Source organism: Carcharhinus amblyrhynchos, chromosome 7, assembly GCF_965287045.1.
Source record: "Carcharhinus amblyrhynchos chromosome 7, sCarAmb.v2.hapA, whole genome shotgun sequence".
NCBI lineage: Eukaryota > Metazoa > Chordata > Chondrichthyes > Carcharhiniformes > Carcharhinidae > Carcharhinus > Carcharhinus amblyrhynchos.
Window position 1 is genome coordinate 54,701,534 of NC_137330.1, and position 25,739 is coordinate 54,727,272.

A 25,739-nucleotide genomic window follows, 5' to 3' on the forward strand; every position below is an offset into this window, starting at 1 on the left:
TATCAACAAAAATGTAGATTGGATAAACTACATATGTTATAACCAACAGAGGTTCATTAACTATACCCGGGATGCTATAAAAGGGATGGCGGAACAGTTAGACGCTATGTCCCGAATGGCCTGGGAGAACCGACTAGCTCTGGATATGATTCTGGCTGAGAAAGGGGGAGTCTGTGTTATGATCGGGACTCAATGCTGTACCTTCATCCCGAACAATACCGCTCCCGATGGATCAATCACCCGGGCTCTGAGGGGCTTGTCGACTCTAGCCGATGAGTTGGCAGAGCATTCGGGGGCAAACACCGACTGGACCGGGTGGCTGGACGAATGGTTCGGGAGATGGAAAGGGGTGGTAGTATCAATGTTAGTATCCTTCATGGTGGTATCAGGGGTCCTGGCGGCCTTAGGATGTTGCGTTATTCCCTGCATTTGGGGATTAACGCAGAGACTAATAGAGACGGCTCTTATGAAACGGGATGTCACTGATGGAGGGGTGGTGGGAATCCACTTGGAAAGGGAGGAAAGGGAGACCCTCCTAGATAGGTCTCCCAATGATGAAGATTGGGACGAGCAAGTGAATAGTATGTTAGCCAAACTGGAACAACCTACTCGCGCATATCTGGACTAAACCTGGAAAAAGGGATGCTAGTGAAAAATTACAGACAGTAAAAAGAAAAGGGGGGATTGTGAGAAGTAGTGTAATTTTTAAGGCTGCAAGAGTTAACATTACAATCAGCAGTGTTAGCAAAATGGACGAGTTCAGCAGCATACAGAAAGGGGGAGGCACATGACAGACAGTTAACTAGGTTACACGAAGTAGATAACCGCAGTAACGAGTTTAGGCGCAAAATAACTGCTGACTGGGGCTGGGGTTAGCAAAATGGGAGTTGGGAGAGTGTTAATTAACGTTAACAAGGTTAACAACCAATTAAGGGGGAATGACACAGTACAAGCCATTACAGTGTTTGAAAAACAGTATAAAATGTGTTGCCAACGTGTGTAGGGTGTGCGCACCAGCTCACCCGATCTTGCAAGATTGTATAATAAACTGTGATTGAACGAGACAGCCAGTGGTCGTCTAAGTCTATAAACGGGAGAAAAGGGGAATATATCGGGAGGGCTTCCGGCTGGGGAATTTGCCCCTGGCGCTCCGAACTCGACTGGTGGAAACCTAACGGTGTCAACGAAACCAAGAGTTGTCTGGTGGCTGCCACGCTAGCGGGTATCTGGCGGATACGGCCGGTGACAAAACTAACAAGTTCGCTCATGGAGTGAAATTGAAGTATAAAATTTTCTTTGAGCCCATTTACATCGCAAATGCTAATAATCCTTCACTAAAACAGAGGACGGGGGAAATCCTAAGTATCAGTTAACATATTCATAATGCTGCCACTGCAAAACACAATTTCATGTCAAAAAGTTATTATTGCACTTTTGCAATCACAATCCTAAAAAATGATTATAGTGTAACAAATGTCAGCTTGACCTTTCTGTCTACAGTACACTAACTTGCATTGCCACCATTTATTATTTCATACTATGCTTACACAGTGGCTGAAAATGAGTTTACTTCTGAGTAATATTAACATAGCTGGGAATGTGAGCTCAAGAATAAGTGACACAACTGCTCAAACCCTTTTTTTTTAATAAACATTAATTTTTCTTTTGCAACAATAGACACCATTCTGCTGTTTTCAAGTCAGCTCCCGGGTATTTTTACATTAACAGATGTATGTGGCAGTCGGAAACCGAATATAATTTGAGTTTTATCTGTGCTAGTTCGGTTAACAATTATTTAGCTCCAGGTACTGAAGCTTTGCTCAGAGGCCCCATTAGTAAGGCTTTGTGCCCACCTCTTCACTCACTGCCTTTCCGCCACTGACAGAAATACCAACTAGGCCTTAAAATAACAATAGCAGTTGTACATAGAGCTGGCAATCTATCAGCTCCAAATCAAAAGATCAAAAGGGTTAAAAATTTACTTTTGATATTGTGCAGATGGAAGACACCTTTTCTGTGCTTGGCGGAAAGTACATGTGAGTCGTTAAAGACTGCGGATTCAGCACAGTGTCCCAGTGTGTTCCTCAATCCATTCTGACTACCGGATCTGGATTTTCCCTGTGAGTTTCTAAACCCAGACATTATATTCACATGGGGGTTAGCAGCCCACATCATAGCAGTGGGTTGCCACTGGCTGAGTTCAATTGCCTCCCAAATCGCTTTTCTGGGAAATCGGCCGAGAAGCAGGGATGGAGCCGGGGAACTGGCACACAGGCTTCTGGCCCTGATTTTTAGCATTCCCCTTTCCTTCGCTTCCATTCCTTGGCCCCAACAGGTGGTTGGAATCCAACCCTTCACATATGGTCAAATAGTCTCACTGTACTCCCTGGATCCATAATCTATACCACATTGCACTTTTATTCCAACATAAAAATTAATCCACACTTTCACCAACATTCCTCTCTAAACTTCTTCATGCAGTTCAGGAAATCTATCAATAAATATACCTTCTAAGAATGTATTTACCACATGTTTGAATAGCAGTACTTTAAAGCACATGCAAAGTGCAAGCTTTCCTAATTAAACTAAATTAGACATTTGTTTGAATTAGGAAAATATATTGCAATGTTGGCAGAAAACAGAATCCAATGAGAGTTACATTTACCATTTTTTTAAACTACATCTGTTCTTTGGTGAAACAAATACATGACAACATGCGTCAATTGATTTCTACCTTCTCCAGATGCAGCTGAAATGATGGAGTTCGTAGGCAAACAGATCATTACAACAAAGAACTTTGTTCTTCCTAAGCTGGCTAATATTCTTTACAGTAAATCTATGGTTTTAATATTTGCTGACATCATATTTGTGTCCTGGCTCAGAAAGCAGCACATTTGAACTTATCCACGGGAGATTTGTCCATCCTAGATAATGGCTGGATAGTATGACCCTCAAAATTGTAACTTAAAATCACTGAAAATTATTGCCTCATTTGCGCACCTTCTAACACCTGATTGGGAAGTGGAGATTGCACTTGTGAATGAACTGTACAGAGTTGGATTTGTTACTGTTCTTCCAACATAAAGAATGGCATTACAATGATTGTACAAGGTCTGAAAACTAGTTCAATGGAAGTGTTGCGGTGCCAGTTTTTGTTCCAACTACGGTTCAATGTAGCAGCAATTTAATAACCGCAGCGACCAGGAGAAAGCACCGTCTGCAATCTGCCTTCACGCAAACTCAGGTAAAAAATTACTAAGTATTTGTGATATATGAATTCTGGAACAAACCATTTATCAATAGGCTGGTTTACCTCTGCAGCCTAGTCCCTCAAGCCAAGCGCCATGTCATTCCCCTTTGACTGATTAATTAACCAATCACAGGACATTTTTCACAGGGAGCAGGATGGTTTATTTCAGCTAATGTTCAGTCTCTAATGGCGACACGTTACAGCCAACTCTGCTTTCTGGTCGGATAAACTGACGGAACAAAGGGCTGCCAATAAATCAAAGCCTCTCCCTTCAGCTCTGCAGTGGAGCTTAACAAAGCCCCAAGGAGCAAACAACCTGGGCCAAATCTCTGCCAAAAAACTGCCACAACTGTCCGATTAAAAGTGGCATTTCCTAGGTTTTCAGATGGAGATCAGTCATCCACTGCAAATTATTGTTGCTGTAAAGAATCAAAACCAAGAAAGGTCCAGCTCTGGCTCCTCTCGCCATTGACATAAACAGAGCAAATCATTTCAAACTTCTTCCGACTATGTTTTGCTGACCAAGGAGCTAACGTCTCTAATTCAATGGGACCGTTAACAGCATCAAGTCACAAACAGCAACAAAGACCAGAAAAAAAAAAGTTCAAATAAAATACACGCACGCACAGAATTAGTTGTTGCAGTAAAACGTCCCAGCTTTTTATACCTGGGCAGCTGGGTTTAAATGCAACAAATCGACAGATGGAGAAGGGTGTTGGTGACTGTTTGGACACACTATTTGGCTCAGTGTGCTTTGGTTTTCACTGAAATGCTTGGTACTCATTACTATTCCAGCTGTTACTCTGCCACTTGTAGATCTCCGACTCTCTCTCACCTTTACTGGTTCAAATACAGACATCAAAAACAGTGTTACCTGTAATAAAGTGCATCATCCTCTCCCTAATAAATGAACAAAGTCACAAAAGCTAAATCAAAATTAACGTCAGTGTACAGTTTGATCTACCAACTGAAAGGCTTATAAATTCTAAGATACAAAGGAACTAAGTGGCTGTCCCGGGCTGCACTCATCATGTGAAATGATTCCTCTAATTATTTATGATGATTTATGAAGAAAATAGCGCATAAGAGAATTACTCGGATGCTACCGGGACTCGATTGTTTGAGATGTAAGGAGAGGCTGGATAGACTGGGACTTTTTTCCTCTGGAGCGTAGAAGTTGAGGGATGACCTTATAGAGATTTATAACATAATGAGAGGCAGAAATCAGCTAGAAAGTCAACATCTTTTCCCAAAGATAGGGAAGTCTAAAACTAGAGGGCATAGGTTTAAGGTGAGAGGGGAGAGACACAAAAGTGTCCAGAGGGGCAATTTTTCGCACAGAGAGTGGTGAGTGTCTGGAACAAGCTGCCAGAGATGGTAGTAGAGGCAGGTACAATTTTGCCTTTTAAAAAGCATTTAGACAGTTATATGGGTAAGATGGGTATAGAGGGATATGGGCCAAATGTGGGCAATTGGGATTAGCTTAGGTTTTTAAAAAAGGGCAGCATGGACAAGTTGGGCCAAAGGACCTGTTTCCATGCTGTAAACCCCAATGACTCTATGAAAACTCTTGATTTTCTGCCAGTTGTTTCATCTATAGAATCAATTAATTGTTGATATTAGCTGGTAACACAAGAAAAACAGCATCAATGACATTGAACAGATCTGTCAATAAATACACCCTCCTCCCCCATAATTCTCACTTGTACTGTTAATGATATTTCCTCCGTGATCCTGTTCACAAACATTCTGATCAATTCCAGCGAGGTCAAGCCACTGGTCCAATTGTAAAAATCATTTGGTTTTGCATTTGCAATTTAACAAGTCTTCGACAGAACTTGGTTGCCATTTACTTATAGTTTGGTAAACAACATTTGCTAATTCACAGGATGGTGGATGCAACTTGTTCTGCATCCTTCCTTCCACTTCTTTCTCCTTTTCGTCTGAACACGTTGAATTTTGCTGCGGTGCTGCACTGGAAGCATCACACGAAATCTCACACAAGCACGAGTGCCATCAGGCTAACAGAATCCTTGTAGCTGGTTCTGTCCTTACTGGACATTCTAGCAGGGGCCCGCCCCTTTGGGTAGCACTGGTGACACAAGAACCTGGTCAATTTGCTCACCTAAACCAGGTGCACTGAAGCCAATTGCAGCATTGGTACCTAAGTGGAGTTCTGATAACTCAGCTTGGATTGGAGATCCAACTTGGGAGTCTCCCTGGATGCATAGCTCAGACATTCCACGCATCTATTTAATGACTCGTTTGAGAAGCTGTGTTTGGAAGTTTAGCCATAGCAGTGCAGCATTCAAAACTTATGCTTGGTTTTGACAAATCTACAGACATCTAATTGTTTAAGTATTTAATCGACCTTCATGTTTTGTCTGAAACTTGAGCCAAAGTCATCCATAGAAATATCAGCAATTATCGCTACAACTCCCACTTTCAGCTGACATTACGATCAGCATCACTTTCAAATTCAAACAGTTACAATAATATTGGCATACCTACTACAATGTAATATTTTTCTGTACTCTTCTTCACCTAAACTAAATTATTTACAGGGTGACTATAAGATGTACAGGTGATTTCTGTTCTCATACTTTGAGGAACAGCACAAGTCATCTTCTTGCACTTCCTCATACAACCTGCAGATTGTGGAAAATGGCTCCCTCTGCTGTTCACAAGCCAACATGCATGACAAAATTTATCTCGCCAAAAATGTCAGAGAATCCCTACAGTACAGAAGGAGGTCATTTGGTCCATCAAGCCTGCACCAACAACAATCCCATCCAGGCCCTTTCCCTGTCACCCCACGTATTTACCCTGTTAATCCCCCAGACACTAAGGGGTAATTTAACATGGCCAGTCAACTTAACCAACATATCACTGGACTCTGGGAGGAAACGCACTCAGACACGGGGAGAACATACAAACTCCACATAGACAGTTACCCAAGGCCAGAATCCAACCTGGGCCCCTGGTACTGTGAAGTAGCAGTGCTAACCACTGTGCCAGCGTGCCACCCACAGTATAAAAATTAACCATAACATTCAAGCAGGTTCCTGTATTTTTCTCAGATAGTCAGTATTTATCAGCTCAGACTTTTCTTTAAATAGAGGAAGTTAAAACCTCTCGAGTTGTGTGATGTTGTCGTGAGCGACAAGCCCAGCCACCAACCATCAAACAGCAGCCATTTTTTGGTGGTTTCCATATGATCATCGTCTACTTTTTAATGAGTTAGAAAATGACAGTGCAATATGTGATAGGCACATGAGCTTTTTTCTGACATGTGAATGAGCTCCAAACCTGTTTGCTAAATATAGACTTTTCATAATCTAGGAACACATCACACACTTTGGTGTATGAACTGATGCAAAGAAGCATCAATCTACAAATAGTACAAACACGTCCACATGGATTGCATCATCAAACATTTCAGACACTTCCCCTTCCCAACAGCTTTCTACAAAATAAAACAACCTCTGTTTGTCCATTTCATAACCACAAAATGAGGATAGCATGGTGGCACAGTGATTAGCACTGCTGCCTCACAGTGCCAGGGACCCAGATTCGATTCTCAGCTCGGGTCACTGTGTGGAGTCTGGACATTCTCCCCATGTCTGCATAAGTTTTCTCCGGGTGCTCCGGTTTCCTCCCACTGTCCGAAAGACATGCCGATTAGGAGCAATGGCCATACTAAATTCTCCCTTAGTGTACCCGAGCAGGCGTTGGATTGAGCTGACTAGGGGATTTTCATAGTAACTTCATTGCAGTATTAATAAAAGTCTGCTTGTCACACTAATAAGTACACTTTAAAATGAAAATCCTATCATACAATGCGGCAAGGATTACTGGTGTCATGTTACTCTTCACATAACTGACACTGAAATTGTTAAATAGTAGATTTTTTTCCCAGAAAAGAATCAAATCCTTCTTATTTGCTTCTGACTTTGTGACGTTAGTGTACCTTTAAGAAGTGTTTTTTTTAATCATGTACTCTGCTGTTGTAAGCAAACTTCTTTCAGTTTGTTTTTCTCACTGTTGCCAGGCTATGTATGAGAGTCTTTTTATTGCTGCTTAAACGGGGGTTTGTTTATTTTTACTGGGATGTTTATGCCTCTGCATTGTTAGGAGAAAACCTGGTTGGCAGGTCAGTTGACAAGAGTTCTTTTGTTTTCAGTTTGAGCTGTGCTGAGTTGAGTTTTAGAAGGGACAGCAAGCTGAAAAGAAGTCTCTCTCCTTGGTTTTGAAAATTCTGCTGGTCATCTGGAAGACGATCTTGTCATTCCGAAGAGGAGGAAATCTATTGTTGATTGCTTGACCAGAGTCTACTTGGGGTTCTGGGAAGCTGTTCTGACTTCAAAATGTTTTCGACATGGCAGAACTTTCAAGACTGAGGGTTTTCAATTCTCTAGCCAAAGGACTCAATTCCAGTATCACGTTAGCATTACACTTGGCAATGTTGAACTTGTTTAAAGGGTTTTGTCTATAGTAAGGGTTTTGTTTGATTGGAACATTTTAGATATATTTGTTGAGAGTTATATATTTTTGTTTGTAACTGATATAAGTTATTGCTAATTTTCTTTCCAAACATGTTAACTATATTCTTAAATAAACTTTGTTTGATAAAAGCTCCCTAGTGGGTCATTCGATTTGTACCTGAAGTCAAACATTTCATGCTTACCCTAGCCAAATTCGAGATGCAAAACTTATGATCCTGGTGGGCTCCATAAAGTACTTTGGTTTTCTGACTTGAACCATAATAACTTATTTTGGATTCTGCAAACTAGGGTCTTTTGTGTCTAAGCTACTTGTTCCCCAGTCTTCCTCCAATGCTGCTCTGAAATGGCAATTCAGTCCAATGACGTCTACCATCATTTATTCCTCCATGTCATTCTTATATGGTCTCTCTTAAAATTAACTACAACCAAATGTTGCTGCAACAGCCAGGTTCATTCACCTGTAGCTAAATACAATATTGCCCTCACCCTGTACGCTTAATATGTACTCAGCTAATTCTGTACAACACTAGAAATAAAGGAAATAAAATGCAGGACATTTATAAAGTCCTTGTGCAAATTTAACTTCAATAACTTTGGATCTGCAAACGACTGATGCAAACTGCAAAAGTATATAAAAGCATCATCCATAATTTTTTAATTTTAACATTGCTAAATGCTGTGTTAATGATGCTGAAATGATGACAATAAAGGAAAAGATAAATATTAGGAAATCCGATTGAATTATGTATCACAAAGGTGGTGGTTATACTGAAACCTACAAATTTGAACTGTATGGTTTAAAAACTTCATTTTGTGATGACATAATTAACCGCTACTGAAATGTGTGAGCAATGCCAGTGGATCTGATGTTTTGAGTTCCGTCCTTTTGTCAGGTGGTGCGTGCAGGCTGACTGGCATGTGGACATGCCCTGTCACTCATGAGCAAAATTCCCAACAATAGACAAATAGATTTACTGCCTTGTAAATTCTTTAGGAGAGTTAATAGCTCAGGAAGTAAATCCTGACAAAAGGTCTGGAGTGGAGCCCAGAAAGAAAGGCTGATGTCCAATTATGCCAACCTTCCCACATCTCCTGCAACCGAGCCAGTGCCAAACATTGTACTTTGTATTCCTTTGAGCTCAACCAAGATTTCTATAGATTTTGGCCAGGCACATGTCCTGAGAAGAAGTCACTCCAGTTTCGCTGCATCAAGCAAGAGAAACCCATACAAGTGCAGCATCTGCACGTACTTCTGTCTCTGCTGGCGGGAGGGAGAAGTGACCAGTATATGTACTGCTAATTTCGGTGCAACTATTTTAAGACGCAGAAGTCCGCCCAACACCTCCACCAACCAATGTCTGACCTCTCACCCTGAAGTCTGTCCACCCTATGCTCCCCCCCGCCCATATTGTATTATAGTCAAACTTTTCATGTTTAACAGATTTTTCTTTTTGGTAGAAGTTGATTGGCAGTCCTGTGACTCTGTAATCAACGTTTTTCTAAAGAAAAGTGAATGTTACGGATTTCTGAGTCAGGGTTCCATTCGGGCACCTCCCTATCCAGTAGCAACATCAACTGGGATTGTAACACATGTAACTATTAAAGTTTTGTGTTCAGGGGAGACAGTCATGGGGTGCTGGGGGCATGCTGCTGGAGTATTCATTGGAAGCTCCAGGGAGGGGTAGGGGATGTGCACAGTGGGAATAGTGCACAGCTTGGTGTGTAAGTCAGTGCACAGGGTCCCGCATTCTATGGATCAAAGCCGTGAGGGCCTGATGGTTGAAACAGAGTGCTGCCTTCTCCTGGGTGGAAGACAACTCTGCACATGTCCTGGAGACAGTGAGTGAGACGTACGTGTTCAAATGGTGTTTAAACATGGTGACTGGAACTTTGACCTGCCAACCAATAGTGAGCAGGCTGACGAATCAGCCCCTGATCCGTCACATTGAGTCGGTTCAATACTTGCTTTACATAATTAATGGGCTGCCAAGCGTGGGTTCCCACCATTCCAAGCAGCAGGATAGGCGCTGCCACACCCGCCTGCCATCTCCATGGATGGAAAATTCCGCCCTTGGATTAAAATGCCTAAGCATATGATCCAAGGGAAGGGGTGAGTGGAATGTTTAGAAACTATTGCAATGTTATTGTCACCTTTTCTTGTCCTCAAGCTTGCATGTGCAACTGCAAAAATACAACAAAAAATAGGTATAAAGTAAATAGAATTCATATAAATCATAGAAATCACAGAAACGCTACAGTACAGAGAGAGGCCATTTGGCCCATCAAGTCTGCACCGACCACAATCCCACCCAGGCCCTACCCCCATATCCCTACATATTTTACCCACTAATCCCTCTAACCTACACATCTCAGGATACTACTAAGGAGCAATTTAAGCATGGCTAATCAACCTAACCCGCACATCTTTGGACTGTGGGAGGAAACCGGAGCACCCGGAGGAAACCCACACAGGCATGAGGAGAATGTGCAAACTCCACAGACAGTGACCCAAGCCAGGAATCAGGTCCCTGGAGCTGTGAAGCAGCAGTACTAACCACTGTGCTACCGTGCCGCCCATATTAACAAATTAAGGAATTAAAAGAAAAACTAATCAAGGTTGTTGCATCAGCATCCGATAAGCCAAATTCTATATATATTACATGGAGTTTTAAAGTATTTTTGATTCACAGTTGACAGTTTTATCCATTTTCCCATAGAACTTCTAAATTGTTGACCATAATTTTTCTTACAATAAATAGGAAGTCAGTATGACTTGCTACAAGAATACAGCAGACGGTTTTGCATTTGGTGTGAGCAGATCTTGCATATAAATTTTAAACTTAAAAAAAAACACAACACTTCATAACTATAACTCATTGCTTCCTTCTTCCCTTTTGTTTCAGCTTACTTGTTATTGAATTCGAAAACAGCTCCACATTGTCATATACAATCATTTAAAGGGAATGCCTTTAAATAGGCGTAGATTTATTGACATATTAACAATAATGGCCTAAGTGGAGATTTCCTGTACCACTAAGGTGGTTCCATTTTAACACCTCCTGTAATTTCATTGTAACTATGGTTTCATCGAACACCTGTGCCTTTCATATTGGCCTCATAATCAGAATGACAAAGCACTGCATCAATCAAGGTTATTTCTGTTTAAGTGTGCACTAGGAAAGAATCTTTGTTTACCTGAAGGCTGAACCTCAAGGTTTAATCACCACTGCCCTTGTCAGATCAGTAAAGGGTTAACAACTGCCCTCAAGTGTACCCAGTTAGAGAACGAGCTAAACAAAAAAAAAGTCAGGCAGAGCCAGCTATCCGGCTTTCCCCAAACCCCTCGTCTGAATAACCAGCCAACTAGTGTACGCAAACATTGTCAGTCAAACACAGTCACTTGGGCTAAAGACTGGAGAGTAACCAGCTCTCATGAAATCAGCACCCAGTAACTGCTCAAACTCTTCAGAAGAGGACGGAATTGGCAGGAAAAGGGAACTCTTACCCGAAGCAAAAGGTCTGGATTTTATGTGGAGATTGTATTCCCAGGCTCCCTGAAAGAAAAGTCCGTCTTGAGCCCGTCAACTCAGAGGCCGAGTGTCACACGGCGACAATACACTGAATCACTCACGACTGCTTCTAAGTGGGACTTCTGCCCCTATCAGGGAGAATGTTCCATCCTAGACAGCTGATTGGATTCGAGGAGTGAGTTAAAGGGGGGGGTCTGATCTTCGGGAAAGGGTTGGGTGGGTTCTTCCAATGGCTTGCAGGAACTCTGCTCATTGAGGTATCCCATTTCGTTCCCCGGCAGTAGCCAGTGAAAATCAGGGCCCCATCACAAATAAAGTATTAGTGGAAACAGAATTAAGTCCTTAATTGGTTATTAATTAGCCATTTCTGGGCCTCAGTAAGTCTAAGGGTGGGCAGGCTGCCCAACACCTTTCCCACCCACCATAATACTGCCAGATCAGAGGCTGACGGGACAGCCACCCACTCTATCTTATGGACCCCAACCCATCGCCCCAGCCGCCACCCCCCCCAAAACCCCGCGCCAATCAAATACTCAGTGCAGTTCACAAAATGCAGCCCAACTTTCACAATGCAGACTTATTCCTGCACCTCAGCATTGCAAGACCTTACTCATCAGTTTCAGATCAATGTTAAATGTACAGCGTGTGATTGCAATAAATTGAAATCATCAGTACTTAAATAACTGAGTAGAAATAACTTAAGGAAATTTACTCTGCAAGAGTTAATAAGGTACTGTCAACACAGATCTTAAAAAGGTAAATTAGTAAATGACTAATTCCATTAACTTGTTTTTCTTAGCCATTCATGGGATGTGGGCATCACAGGTCAAGCCATCTTTTATTGCTCATCCCTAATTGCCCTTGAACTCAGTGGTTTGCTAGGGCAGTTAAAAGTCAACCACACGGCTTTCGATCTGGAGTCAGACCATGCAAGAACACCAAGTTTCCTTCTCTAAAGAGCATTAGTGAACCAGATGGATTTTTATGACAATCGACAATGGTTTCATGGTAATCGTTAAGACTTTTAACTCCAGATTTGTTTGCTGAATTCAATTTTCACCATATGTTGTGGTAGGATTCAAACCCGGGTCTCTGGAGAATTATCCTGGGTCTCTGCATTATTAGTCCAGTGACAATACCACTATGTCACCCCAGCCCATAGTATGTGGAAAGAGCAATGACGGTACTGCAGTAAGTATTTTATATACAGATTTTCAAAAGGCATCTTGATCTATTTGTAAAAAGAAGCATATAAAAGAGACGGTGGTAATTGGTTATGATATGTAATTGGTTAAGGAGTAGGAGGAGGCAGAGAATTGTAGCAAAGTGATATTTTATGGACTAAAGGGTGGTAGGCAATGGGTTTCCATTGTAAAATTTTGAAGTTCACAAATGATAGACAATTTGGCTATCTAACAAACAGAACAAGATTGTAGTGGACCTCAAAAGGACCTAAACTGGTGAAAATTCACATGGTAGATGCAATTTAATGTGGGTCACTGTGAAAAGATGCACTTTGGGAGGAAGAACAAGAAGAGGCAGTATAATTTAAATTGAACAATTCTGAGGAGTGCAAGGGCAGAGGGATCCAGGGTGCATATTCATAAATCCTTGAAGGTGGCAGGGATAGTTGATAAGATGGCTGAGGAAGTATCTTGGATAAAACAGAAATGCTGAAAGTACTCAGCAGGTGAAACAAGATCTGCAGAGAGAAACAGAGGTATTATTTCAGATCGATAACCTAATTGTCTCAGATACTTGGCTTTGTAAATAAGGATATTAAATACAAACAAGACAGCTATGCCAAATCTTCACAAATCACTGATTAGGCCTCTGTTGGAGTACAATATGCAATTCTGAAAACGGCGCTTTAGGAAGGATGTCACAGCTTTGGAGAGAGTAAAGGTTTTCCCTGGGATTTGACCAGGGATGAAGAGGTTCAGTTATTTGGACAGTGTGGAGAAGCTAGAATTGTACTCCTGCTAACACTGAAAGGCAGGACGATAGAGATATTCAAAATTATAAGAGGTTCTGATGGAGGAAAACTACTTCCTTTGACAAGTGGGTCAATAACAAGAGGGTATGAATTTAAATTAATTGGCAAAAGTAAAATTCGTTGCCCGGGGAGGTAGTGGAAGTACTTACGATTGTGATTTTTAAGGAGCATCTTGACAAATACATTAATAGGATGGGAATAGAGGGATATGGTCCCCGGAAGGGCAGAGGGTTTTAGTTCAGTCAGGCAGCGTGGTGGGTGCAGGCTTTGAGGGCCAAAGGGCCTGTTCCTGTGCCAAAATTTTCTTTGTTCTTTGTAGTAGAAAAGAAATGAGAAGAAATTATTTCACAGGGTTACGGTCTGGAATGTACTACTTGAAAGGTACTGGAATCAGATTTCACTTTTTAAAGGCAAATATTTGAAGGGAACTAATTTGTATGTTTACGGGTAAAAGTGTGGTGTGTGGGACTAGCTGAAATGACTTGTTCAGAGGCATGCTGCCAACCGGACTCCTGTGATTTCAGTACAAGTTTACAAGCAACTGTTCAAGAATGTTCCATTTTAACTCTACGGTCTGTAAGCCTTGACCTTAAGCCTTAAAATATGCCCTGTTGTCGCTCTTTATCGATACTCTAACAAATAAGGCTGAAATAAAATGCAGGTCAGATTTCCTGCTCCCTCCGTTAACGTGGGCTTTCTAAAACTCTGATTTTCCTAAACCAAAGTCTCTGAGAAACTCAATCACCCAGAACATTTTATTTGGATTCAATTCATACGCATCTAAAGAATTTTCCCACCAATTTATCAGTACCAGTTATATGTTTTGGAAACTGTGCAGCAATGCATCAGCTACAAATCAAAAGCAGTACTGAAATAAGTTACCATACATCCAGTGCCACGAATCTCAAGCATCTATCAATACTCTCAAATTTTCTTTTAACCTGTCTGGCTTTTTTAAAAAGATCTTGTAAAAAGATTTTGTACCTTCAACTTAGGGTCATGAGTCAATGGTTATTTGAACTTCCTGGATTACCAGTTTTCAGCTAAACTGTTAGAGTGAGCACTCAAGTCAGTGAGGCATTTATGCACTTCCTGCCCTTTACCAACATAGAAAAAAAGAGACTGTACCTCCGGAAACAAGTCTACAACTAATGAAAGCTGAACCCTCTCAGCTGGAAGTGGTGGTATAGTGTTAGGAACAACAAGCTGGCAAAACGTACTATCAAAATGAAGTAAGACCAGTACTTCAATTGCAGGTCTTTACTAACCAATATTATCTTCCGAACTTCACTTACTTGTAATTCTTGCCAGAAGTGGACTAGCTGAGTGGACCATATTGTGAGTAATAATGGAAGAACAATCACAGTAACTAAATAAAATAATAATGTCAACAAAAAACCTAACTGGAATATTCTCCCCATGCTCAATTGACACAATGCCAGCAGGAAAACATGCTGGTCCAGAATACGCCTGAAAAGACATAGCACGCAGAAGTTGGGGACAACCAACAGAATGCCTGAGGCTGTCTCTAGAGTTCAGTATGGAGGCCACCAGCCACCCTAGACCTTGAAACGTGTGGAAGAAGCATCTATCAGGTGAAGCTTCCAGTTTCATTGTCATCGAGGACGTCCATCTTCCAGTCTCAAGATGGAGATCCACCTTGTCTCTTCAAGAGGTCCACAGTCAGTCCACAGTGATATTGGACGGTTTTTAACATAGCATTCAGATGTGACAAGAGGACACGCACTAAGTATGGTGATAAGCCCCAGACACATCATTAATGAGGGCAGGGTCGGTACACATGACGTGGTTTCCCACTGGGAAACACTCCCTATCCACGGCACAGGGCTTAATCCCGGATGGGAGAATTCTGCCCAGCGCCTATGAATGTTCAGGCGAGAAGGGGCAAAATTTACTTTGGCCTCCTGAACAGGCTGGGAATGGGGGAGAGGGGAGTGGAAAGTGGGAACATTTGGAATTAGGAGGGAAGATGGGGAATGGGGAGACCGCCGCCTGCCTGACTGTAATAATTCCAGAGGCAAAAGTCCCGTCACCAAGTTACTTTATTTACACCATACATCTGTACACAGCCAGCTCTCCAGTTGCTCCCTGCTAAATGCAGGCTGGGAGTCTGACAGGGCTGCTTTAAATAGGGAGCATGAGGCTCCCTGATTTAACCATTAATTAGGATTCATTAGATATTTCTTTTCAATACCAGTTGCAAGGAGTGGGGGACGGGTGCTACGTGCAAAGGCCACCCATAAAAACTGGCGGCCTCCTTGTAGGCTCATGTTCCCCCGCCCCAGCAGTATGGACCATTTGTTCAGAAGACCCCAAACTCACACCCCCTCCTTCAATAATAATCACCACCATCCCCTATAACTACAACCCCACCCCTTGCTGGGACCTGCTTGACGTATGCTCACTTCCCGGTTCTCTGCCATTGGTACTGGTCCAGGTCAGCTGAGGTGCTGCAGTAAAGTTTATTCAAGTTAAATTTTATTTATTAGTCACAAGTAAGGCTTACATTAACACTGCAATGAAGTTATTGTGAAATTCCCCTCGTCGCCACACTCTGGCATCTGTTTAGATTAATGCACCTAACCAGCACGTCTTTCAGAATGTGGGAGGAAACCAGAGCACCCGGAGAAGGAAACCCACGCAGACACAGGGAGAACATGCAAACTCCACACAGAGAGTGACCCAAGCTGGGAATCAAACACAGGTCCCTGGCGCTGTGAAGCAGCAGTGCTAATCACTGTGCTGCTCAATGTTGCTCCCATTCCCAGTGGTATTTGTAGGACTAAAGAGTTGTCAGCTCTCTGATTGACCAGTGGCTCTCAGATGCAGGGTCTCTGCCTTCAGAGGCAAAAGCCCCAGCACCATGATGGGCAATACAGCCCAAAGTTTGCACTCAGCTGTGATGTCTCCTCAAATGAGCCTTGTGTCAACCCCCAGACTAATTAATGATGATCAGTACCTCAGACAAAGGCCTTGGTTCCTGTGAAACCCTAACAAGAACCAGTTGAATCATATATGCATCTGATGTATTGTAGGAAGAAATATCCAGTCAGAAGTATGAAAATACAAATGTTATATTTCATCTAAACATTACTTTGCCAGCTAAACCCATCAACGTGATAAAGCAGGTTTATCAATAACCATGGGAAAGGACAAAATACAATTTATAGTGTAGTTACACCATGTATGAAGAAAAGCCTTGAGAATTTTTCTTGACTCTATAACAATGTTCTCCTTTACCATAATTTGATTGGTTTTGGTTATTGAAATTCTAACCATGTTAGGTTATGCATCAACACAATACAACATAAGGCTTACCGTAAAGCTATATTTAAACACTACATCTGACCTGAGGTAACAAACTATGATTAAAAGTGTGTTACCGGCACCCCACCAATCGGAATTTCTGACAGCTCCATTTATTTTAAAATCAAAGCACTAAACTCATGGCAAAAGAGTTAAAAAAATATCACAGCATAAACCAGAAAGTTAAAAACCAGCATGCAGGAATTTTAAAATTAGGGCAAAGATTTAAGTCAGCTATTGAAGGCTTCTGTGATGCCAGAGCCACGAGAAAAAGAAAGCATTGCCAATCCAATTCCAGAGTCAGCAACCTGGTCAGGAATTCACACGATTTCATAGCCTTCTCACCAGATCATGTGTTTGACTGAGAAATTGTCCCTCATAATCGATTGTCCTGTTCATTTCTCGCACACTGTCCTGAGTTTGAATCACTCCAACTTTGACAACCAAAGAGCTGTTTCCCTGTTCTGTCCACATGGATGAATTTTATGTGGAATTGCACAGCAAGCGATCAGCCAGGACAGGTTGAAAACAGAATTCTTAGAAAACAGGCATTTTTGCATTTTGTGTATGGGACATAACCAGGCAATTTTCCACGTTGTCAGGTAAATGCCAGTGTACTGGAACAACTTCGCTCGAGGCATGGCAAGTTCTAGAACACAAATCTTCAGCACTTCTGCTGGCATGTTGTCAGGGCCTTTGCAGTATCCAGTGTCTTCAACTATTGTTTGACGTCATGTGGAGTGAATTGAATTAGCTGAAAACTGACATCTGTGATGCTGGGACCTCGAGAGGGGGCCAAGATGGATCAGCCGCTCGGCACTTTTGGTTGAATATTGTTGAGTGTTGCAGCCTTATCTTTTGCACTGATTTGCTGATCTCCTCCATCATTAAGGATGAGGATACTTGTGGAGCCTCCTGCTCCAGCGAGTTGATTCACAGCTGGATGTGGCAAAACTGCAGACTTTAGATCTGATTCATTGGTTATGAGATTACTTAGCTCTATCTATTATTTACTGCTTAAGCTGTTTGGCACACAAGTAATCCTGTGTGGTAGCTTCACCAGGTTGATACCTCAACTTTTGGTGGGCCTGGCATGTCCTTCTGCATTCTTCATTAACCTAGGGTTGATCCCCTAGCTTGATGGTAATGTTAGAATGGGGGATATGCCGGACCATGAGGTTGTAGATTGTAGTAGAGTACAACTCTGCTGCTGCTATCCCACAGTACTTCATGGATGCCTAACCTTGAGGTGCTAAATCAGTTCCAAATCTATCCATTTAGCACGATAGTGGTGGCACACAAAACAACAGACATTATTTTCAACATGAAGAGGGACTTGTTTCCACAGGACTCTATGGTGATCATCCTCACCGATACTGTCATGGACAGCTGCATCTGTGGCAGGCAGGTCGGTGAGAATAAGGTCATGTATGTTTTTCCTTCTTGTTGGTTCCTTCACTACCTGCCACAGACCCAGTTCAGCAGCTATGTCCTTTAGGACTCGGCCTGCTGAGTCTAAGGTGGTGCTACCGAGCCACTCTCGGTGATGTGCATTGAATCTCCCTACCCAGAGTACATTCTACACCATTTCCACCCTCAGTGCTTCCTCCAAGTGGTGTTCAATATGGAGGAGCAGACTCATCAGCTGAGGGGGTGGAATACACGATAATCAGCAGCAGGTTTTCTTGCCCATGATTAACCTGGTGCCATGAGACGTCATGAGATCCAGACTCCGTGTTGAGGACTCCCAACTATATATCACTGTGTCGTCATCTCTGCTGGGCCTGTTCTGCTGTTGGGACAGGACATACCCAGAAACAGTAACGGCCGTTCTGGAACATTATCTCTCCATGAATATGACTATATCAGGCTTGACGCATCTGTGACACAGCTCTCCCAATTTTGGAAGAAGCCCCCAGATGTTAACAGGAAGGACTTTGCTAGATCAGTTTTCCATTGCTGTTTCTGATACCCAGGTTGATGCTGGGTGGTCTGTCCAGTCTCATTCTTTCTTGTTTCCTTTGTAGCAGTGAATACAACTGAGTGGTTTGCTAGGCCATTTCAGAGGGAAGTTAAGACTGACATTGCTGTGGATCAGGAGTCACATACAGAGGAGACCATGTAAGGATGGCAGGTTTCCTTCTCTAAAAGACAGTAATGAACCAGACAAGTTTTATGACAATCGACAATTTTCCAGATGTTTTACTGAGTTTCAATTCCACCATATGCAGGAATAAGATGCACTATACATCTTGAGTTATACCAAGGCATCAGGATGAATTATTTTGAATTGTAAGAGGTCAGTGTACCTAAGCCGAACAGGAGACACCCCACCCCCACATTTCAATTTTCCTTCAGGAACATATTGTTTAATTATAAAGCTTGTGAGTGGTCTAAGCCAACCTCCTGTCTATTCAACATTATTTTCTCCGGTGATAAGGCTGTATCAGGAAACGCAGCTGGAAAAGGAAGGAAATGGTGTCTGAACCAAGTGAGAGAAAAACTTTGAGTTTCAGGAAGTTTAATTTGATAGGAACTGATAGAATGAAAAACATGGAGCAGGAATTCTATTTGAATACGTGAGCAACAAGCAAGCACATTTGCAATTTTTAATCCAATATCTTTCAATCCTTTTATCGGATTTGAGACCCTTATAGATGCTTCCATTTTTCTTTTCATGAATGAGGAGAAATTATAGCAGTTTGTCTTCAATACAAATAAAGATATGCCTTGCTCAAATAAGCAGCAAGATCACTTCCATAAGGTAAAAATTAGATTTATTTAAAAAGCCCATTGTCTCTTAGCACAGACATAGACCATTCAGGCCATCAAGTCTGTTCAGAAATTCCTCTTTATGTTAATCTAATCCCATTTTTCTTTGCTTTCCATACTCTTGAACGTCCTCAAGTAACAAACAGGTTTTCCGGTAGAATTCATAGAGTCCCTCAGCAATAACTTGCAGCATAATCTCATATTTCAACCATTCTCCTTGTAAAAGAAAGTTTTCTTCCATTTTCCGTCAACTCTTTTAATTATCTTAAACTTGCATCCCTGTTCACTAACCAGTGGAAACAACTTATCTGAATTTACCTAATAACCCTTTCATAAACGTGGTTTCATTCCACAAAGCACATTTCAAGGGAGAGGGGAGTATTTATTTAGCCAGTAAAGAGCTCTGTAAATATATGCAGCTGTAAATAAAAATGTGATGGAGAAAGGGGAATAAGGAAAGTTCTTGTATGTACATTAATAATTAAAGTAAAAGATCTTACATTCACTTGCTTTTCCTGATCTCTGGATTCTTTGACACTTCCGCTGCGCTTTCCAAAAATGCAGGCAAGATCTGTTAAACTTCGGGAAGACAGATCCTTTCCTACAATCCAAACATTTAAATAATGGTGTCAATGCCAGTTAAAAATCATGCAGTAACTTCTCAAATCCATCTGAACGTTGCTGGCCTCTTCAGAGTCACGTAACAGTCATCATTCCATCAAAAAGCTATAAATGACTGCACCATTTTCCCACTCAGCAACATGATGCGTTGGATCAATGGACAGCACAAAGACATGGGCCAAATCTTCTAGCCTCTGGATTATCAGAGCCCCATCCTGGATGTGCGGCTGAAGATGTGCGTCGGGACCTGCGGAAGTCCTAATATGTGAACCTACATGGGAATTGACTGGGAAATTTCAAATTCCGACGGACAATTCCTCTGCTGCCCGGGCCTTCCAGAGAAGTCTCCAACTCTAAGTTCTGAGTCAGAGTTCAGACAGTTCCACTGTAATTACCTGAATAGCTCCCTAGGAAAGTTACAGGTTAAAAAGGTACTCTACCAACTTGGGTAACTGCACAACTGACCACACCGTATTCCCCCCTCCGCCACCAAACTACCCCCTGACCTCACCCAAATAGCTCTTCCTACCTTACTCCCTCTCCTCTCCAACATCCTGTCCAAGCCAGCTACATCTATTGACCATCCAACCATCCTCTAGCCACGCCTCACAACCATCTGATGACGATCCACCCCAATCATCAAATGATTATCCTACTTATCAACATTACCAATCCTCCTGACAATCCAATTATTACCCATTTGACAAAGTACCTTCCTTCTCACCTCTCCCAACTATTTGATTTGCACTCTAACTTCCCATTCACCGAGTTGCCCCCTACCCAGCTCACCCACTCACCCATTCACAAATGTTCAAAATGATCTTTAAACTTACTATACAGCAGCTAGTGCTCTAAAAAGTGGGACTGTGTCTTGACTTCACCCAACTCTAGTCTGCTTCAACAGAGTTCCCTGAGAAATGCTATGCTGTGTTTTTCTGTGAAAGTCAGGAGTGGAAAACCCCTGGTAGAAACGCAGCAGTGAGAGTAAGGAGAATTTACAGACGTAGCAGCAATCCAATGATCCAAAGATCTGGGCCATAATTTTCTCTATGAAACAGAGCTCCTGTTCTTGCTAATTGTGTGGGTGGGGGGTGGGGGGGAAGATGTATCATATAAAAGGCTGTATGAACACTTGCATGAACAATGAACACTTGTTATCATTGTTATAAAATATAAACTTATCTAGCTATTGTAAACAGAGAGATCATCTTGTGCTTTCATTTAGAAGTGTCAGAACTCCAATCCCAGTCTTGACATTCACAAAACCAAACCATGTTCTGAAAGTTTCAATGCTTCGTGTAAAGATTTAAAAAATTGCACAATATAAAGAACAAACGCTCATTAAATAAAGTTGCAAATTAATTTTTACATGCTGAAAAGTCTACTATAGTAACTTATTTTAAAACTGTATGCTTAGAGTTTGGGAAACACTATCAATGCTACACTTATTACCAATCCTTAGTTGTCTGAAGTAGGAGATGATGGCCTTCACCATTGGAGCACTGTAACCTTTGTGGCCACTGGGCTATAATGGTAGGTGTTGAGAGTGAACTACATTTGGAGGAAGACAGGTTCTCTCTCTCAACAGACATTCATGAAACAATTGCTTAAAAAATACCAATTCAACAACTTCCATTCGTATTTTTCCAATGCCAGGGTACAATAAATAGGTTTACTGATTTCAATTTCACAACTTGGCAAAGGGCAACACCTGATCTCAAGATTGCTAGTCCAGTATCCTAACGACTGCACTGTACCTGTCAGATGAAACACTTCCAGAATTAGGAATCCTCTGTCAGCAGTTAATTACTCATAATTTCTATCAGATAAAGGTCATCAAGAAAAGTTTACAAACCCAAGCAACTGTACAATATATCTAATATAGTCAGAATAAACTTTAAACCAATCATGGAGTATTATGAAGTTCTTCAATATTGTTTTATAAATTGTGTTTTTTTTTTAAACCGTCTGGCTAACAATAAGTACACGTTGTTACTGTATTTCCTGTAAGGAAGAAATAAACTTCGTTAAGATTGAGTGGTACTGGAGTGTACATCCTTGAATATAGGTGCAACAATACAACTAGTCCATTATTTTCTTCCAATCAAGATACATTTTCCCTTGATTGCTCAGAGGAGAAGTACATGACATAGCATCCTTTACGCCAATATGGTCCAGTGTTTATCATAGAATCACAGAACCCCTACAGTGCAGAAGGAAGCCACTTTGCCCATCATGTCTGCACCAACCACAATCCTACCCCAGGTCCTATCCCCATAACCCCATGCATTTACCCGAGCCAGTCTGCCTGACACTAAGGGGCTACTTAATATGGTCAATCCACCTAACCTGCACATCTTTGGACTATGGGAGGAAACCAGAGCACCCGGAGGAAACCCTCACAGACACAGGGAGAACGTGAAAACTCGACAAAGACAGTGACTCAAGCAGGAATCGAACCTGGGTCTCTGGTGCTGTGAGGCAGCAGTGCTAACTACTGTGCCACCATACAGTTTAATTCCAGCAAGGACAGCAATGTTGGCATTATAATTAATCTCCATGCTCTCAGTTTAGAAAAATGGGGCAGCAAGTGGGAGGAAAGTCAGCCAAGCTTCCTAATCACGATCACTGTACAATGAGCACATGTTGTTGTGAAAACAGGGTCATTAGCTCAGCTCTACCTACTTCTAAAAATGGTTTTACTATGAATTCCATGGACTTGGATAGTTGGCAAATAACCAGGACAATGGGCTTATTTAAGAAATCTCTACATAATCAAAGGAAAAGATGTAGAACGACTGTCCTGTAACAAAGACATCAAACAGGCCAAAGCATCTTCTTCATCTTAACCTACTTTTGTGGAGCAGAGGCAAGCTAATGGTACATCAATTTAGTTATATTACCCAACAACAGTGGACACCCCAGAGCTTCATGTACACTTTTCTAGTTTTGATCCATCCATTGTTGAGTGAGATCCCTTAAGGGAGGCTGGAAATTCCCATCTATCCGGTAATGCTATGAAGCTCTCTGACTTTTTATCTGCTGAATGAACAATTTTGCTAAGTGTATTCCCTTGTTTCTCATCAAGGTTACAGATGAGCACAAAACAGCGATCATAGACCAAAAGATCTGTGAAAAAATAACCAGGATCTCAAAAAGCAGAAACAGCATAGTAGCTTTTCCCAAAATTACATCAACCATTTTCACATTAAATCATATATTTATATAATTCTTTCTACAAGGGTGTTGTTTATTTACATTCATTCGCTTTCTTTTCATTAGCTGAAGTATCCTATTACACACTGCTGAGGAAAATTAATTATCTGATTAATTATTAACTGCAAAATATCCTTAGCGTAAGAGATTGTTGTGGTCCACATGTCCTGGGAACTCCAAACTATTGCATGACTGACAATGTAACATCTATCTTACAAGTGGTGTTGATGATGAATAAATTCTCAAATTAAAAATGAAATTTATAAGCTAAAACTCCAAATAGCATCAAAGCTTAGGTGTCACTTATACATTTTCCTTCAATAATTTTTCCTAAGTGGAAAGTCAATGTTCAAAAAAATGGTAATCATCTTTTACAAGCAACATTTGAAATTGCAGAGCCAGATTCTCAAGTGCTCTTTCAACTCAAATTGTTGCAAACTCTCCAACTTACCTGTAAAATATTAAGACAAAATTTCCAATCTTTCAATCATAATTAAAAACTCATAGGGAGGGGGGACTGGAGTGAGCACCTCGGGAAAAAGTTTTGCCCAAGTATTTTGTAATTACTAATTCTGACATGTTTGCGTATAAAAAAATTATTTCTTACAGCAAATACAAATAACCATAACAACATACCCGTAATTTACACCAAAGCATATCATACCACATATACTAACTACAAATCTTCTTAATTGGAAAGTATCATAGCACTAGTACTTGAAATATAGCAATAATTGAAACTCAAATGTCAACATTTGGACAAGTATGGTATCAATCACACAATGCCACACTTTGTTCCTAGTTTTGAGTCCTAGACCATTCTGATGAACCTGAAACATTCACTCTCCATACATGTTGCTGGGCCTGCTGAGTACTTCGAGCATTTTCTATTTTGATTTTAGATTTCCAGAACTTGCACTATGTTGCTTTTGTACTCGATCTACTTGATCTCACCTTTGGTGAATTTCTGGTAGTGAACTCGTTTCTTGGAAGATTTAGATTTTTCTTCAAGGCTAAACGTAGTTTTATCTTCAGCCACTCGTGAGCCTGTCAAAAACAAAAATCCAGAACATTTAGACAGGAATAAGATGGTCTGTGACAAAAGTTGACTAACGACTCAATCAAACAAATTCATTTAGGCAACATTAAAAGGAAAGGCTCGGAGAATTCCTATTTGTGAACATTTAGTCAACTATCCAGCTCTGTGGTTGGAATGAAATAGGGTGCTACGTGAATGGTACTAGTTACCAAGTTCAACTATCTCCTTACTTCAGTCCCAAATCTGAAAATGAGAAAAGCAAACATAATTATTTAACCTCAACAAGAGTAAGATTCCAAAGCAAAACTCAGAACATACAACTTCTCTGAGCTGCATCAAATTCTTAAAGTTGGACAATAATCACAAAGAATTTTTGATGCCGATTATCTGCTTAGTTCTTCTGTCACATTTTACCCTCTGTTTGAAAAACTATAGTTTTGCTTACTGATATCCATGATTCCGTTACCAATCATAAAATCCCCATTCCCCCAAAATTAAGTGTTTTTTTAGTGAAATAAATGAAGGATTTTTTCAATGTTAACGGGAAAATAGCACATCAGATTTGAAACTAAATTTTTCTTTAAAGGTTAAAAACAGAAATGTAACCGGGATATTTGATAATCATGCTGACAACTGAAGATAAAAACAAACATAAATAAATGCATATTCAAAATATCTGAAGAGAAAAGATGACCCAGAAAAACCTGGTTGAATTTACTGTCTAGAATATTTCCAAAGAAAGGATACAAACTAGATATAATGGATAGTAAAACTGGAAAACATGTGGAAAATAATCAACAAATAAGTGATTTCATTTGATTTATTACTGTCACATGTATTAACATACAGTGAAAGATATTGTTTCTTGCATGTTATACAGATAAAACATACGGTTCATAGAGAAGGAAATTAGAGAGTGCTGAATGTAGTGTTACAGTCATAGCTAAGATGTAGAGAAAGATCAACTTAAGGCAAGGTAAGTCCATTCAAAAGTCTGACAGCAGCAGTGAAGAAGCTGTTCTTGAATCAGTTGCTAAGTGACCTCTGACTTTTGTATTTTATTCCCAAAGAAAGGTGGTGGACGAAAAATATGTCCAGGGTGCATGGGGTCCCTAATTACGCTGGCTGCTTTGCCGAGGCAGCGGGAAGTGTAGACAGAGTCAATGAACAGGAGGCTGGTTTGCATGATGGATTGGGCTACATTCATGACCTTTTGTAGTGCCCTGGGGTCTTGGGCAGAGCAGGAGCCATATCAAGTGTGATACAACCAGAAAGAATGTTTTCTATGGTGCATCTGTAAAAGTTGGTGAGAGTCGTAGTTGACACGCTAAATTTCCTTAGTCTTGTGAGAAAGTAGACACCTTGGTGGGCTTTCTTAACTATAGTGTCAGCATGGGGGAATCAGGACAGGTTGTTGATGATCTGGGCATCTAAAAACTTGAAGCTTTTGACCCTTTCTACTTGGTGCCAATTGGTGTAGACA

General features: G+C 41.1%; 1 protein-coding gene across 1 annotated transcript in view; it reads right to left on the bottom strand.

Annotated features, from left to right (window-relative positions):
- pinx1 (PIN2 (TERF1) interacting telomerase inhibitor 1) overlaps positions 1 to 25,739 on the bottom strand; it is a 90,219-nt gene that overhangs the window by 42,388 nt on the left and 22,092 nt on the right. Inside the window, exons 5-6 of the mRNA XM_080192341.1 lie at positions 24,172 to 24,264; positions 19,881 to 19,981 (exon numbers count right to left, since the gene is read on the bottom strand). Of these exons, the coding sequence (XP_080048467.1) occupies positions 19,881 to 19,981; positions 24,172 to 24,264 (194 nt within the window). The remainder of the gene's footprint in view (positions 1 to 19,880; positions 19,982 to 24,171; positions 24,265 to 25,739) is intronic.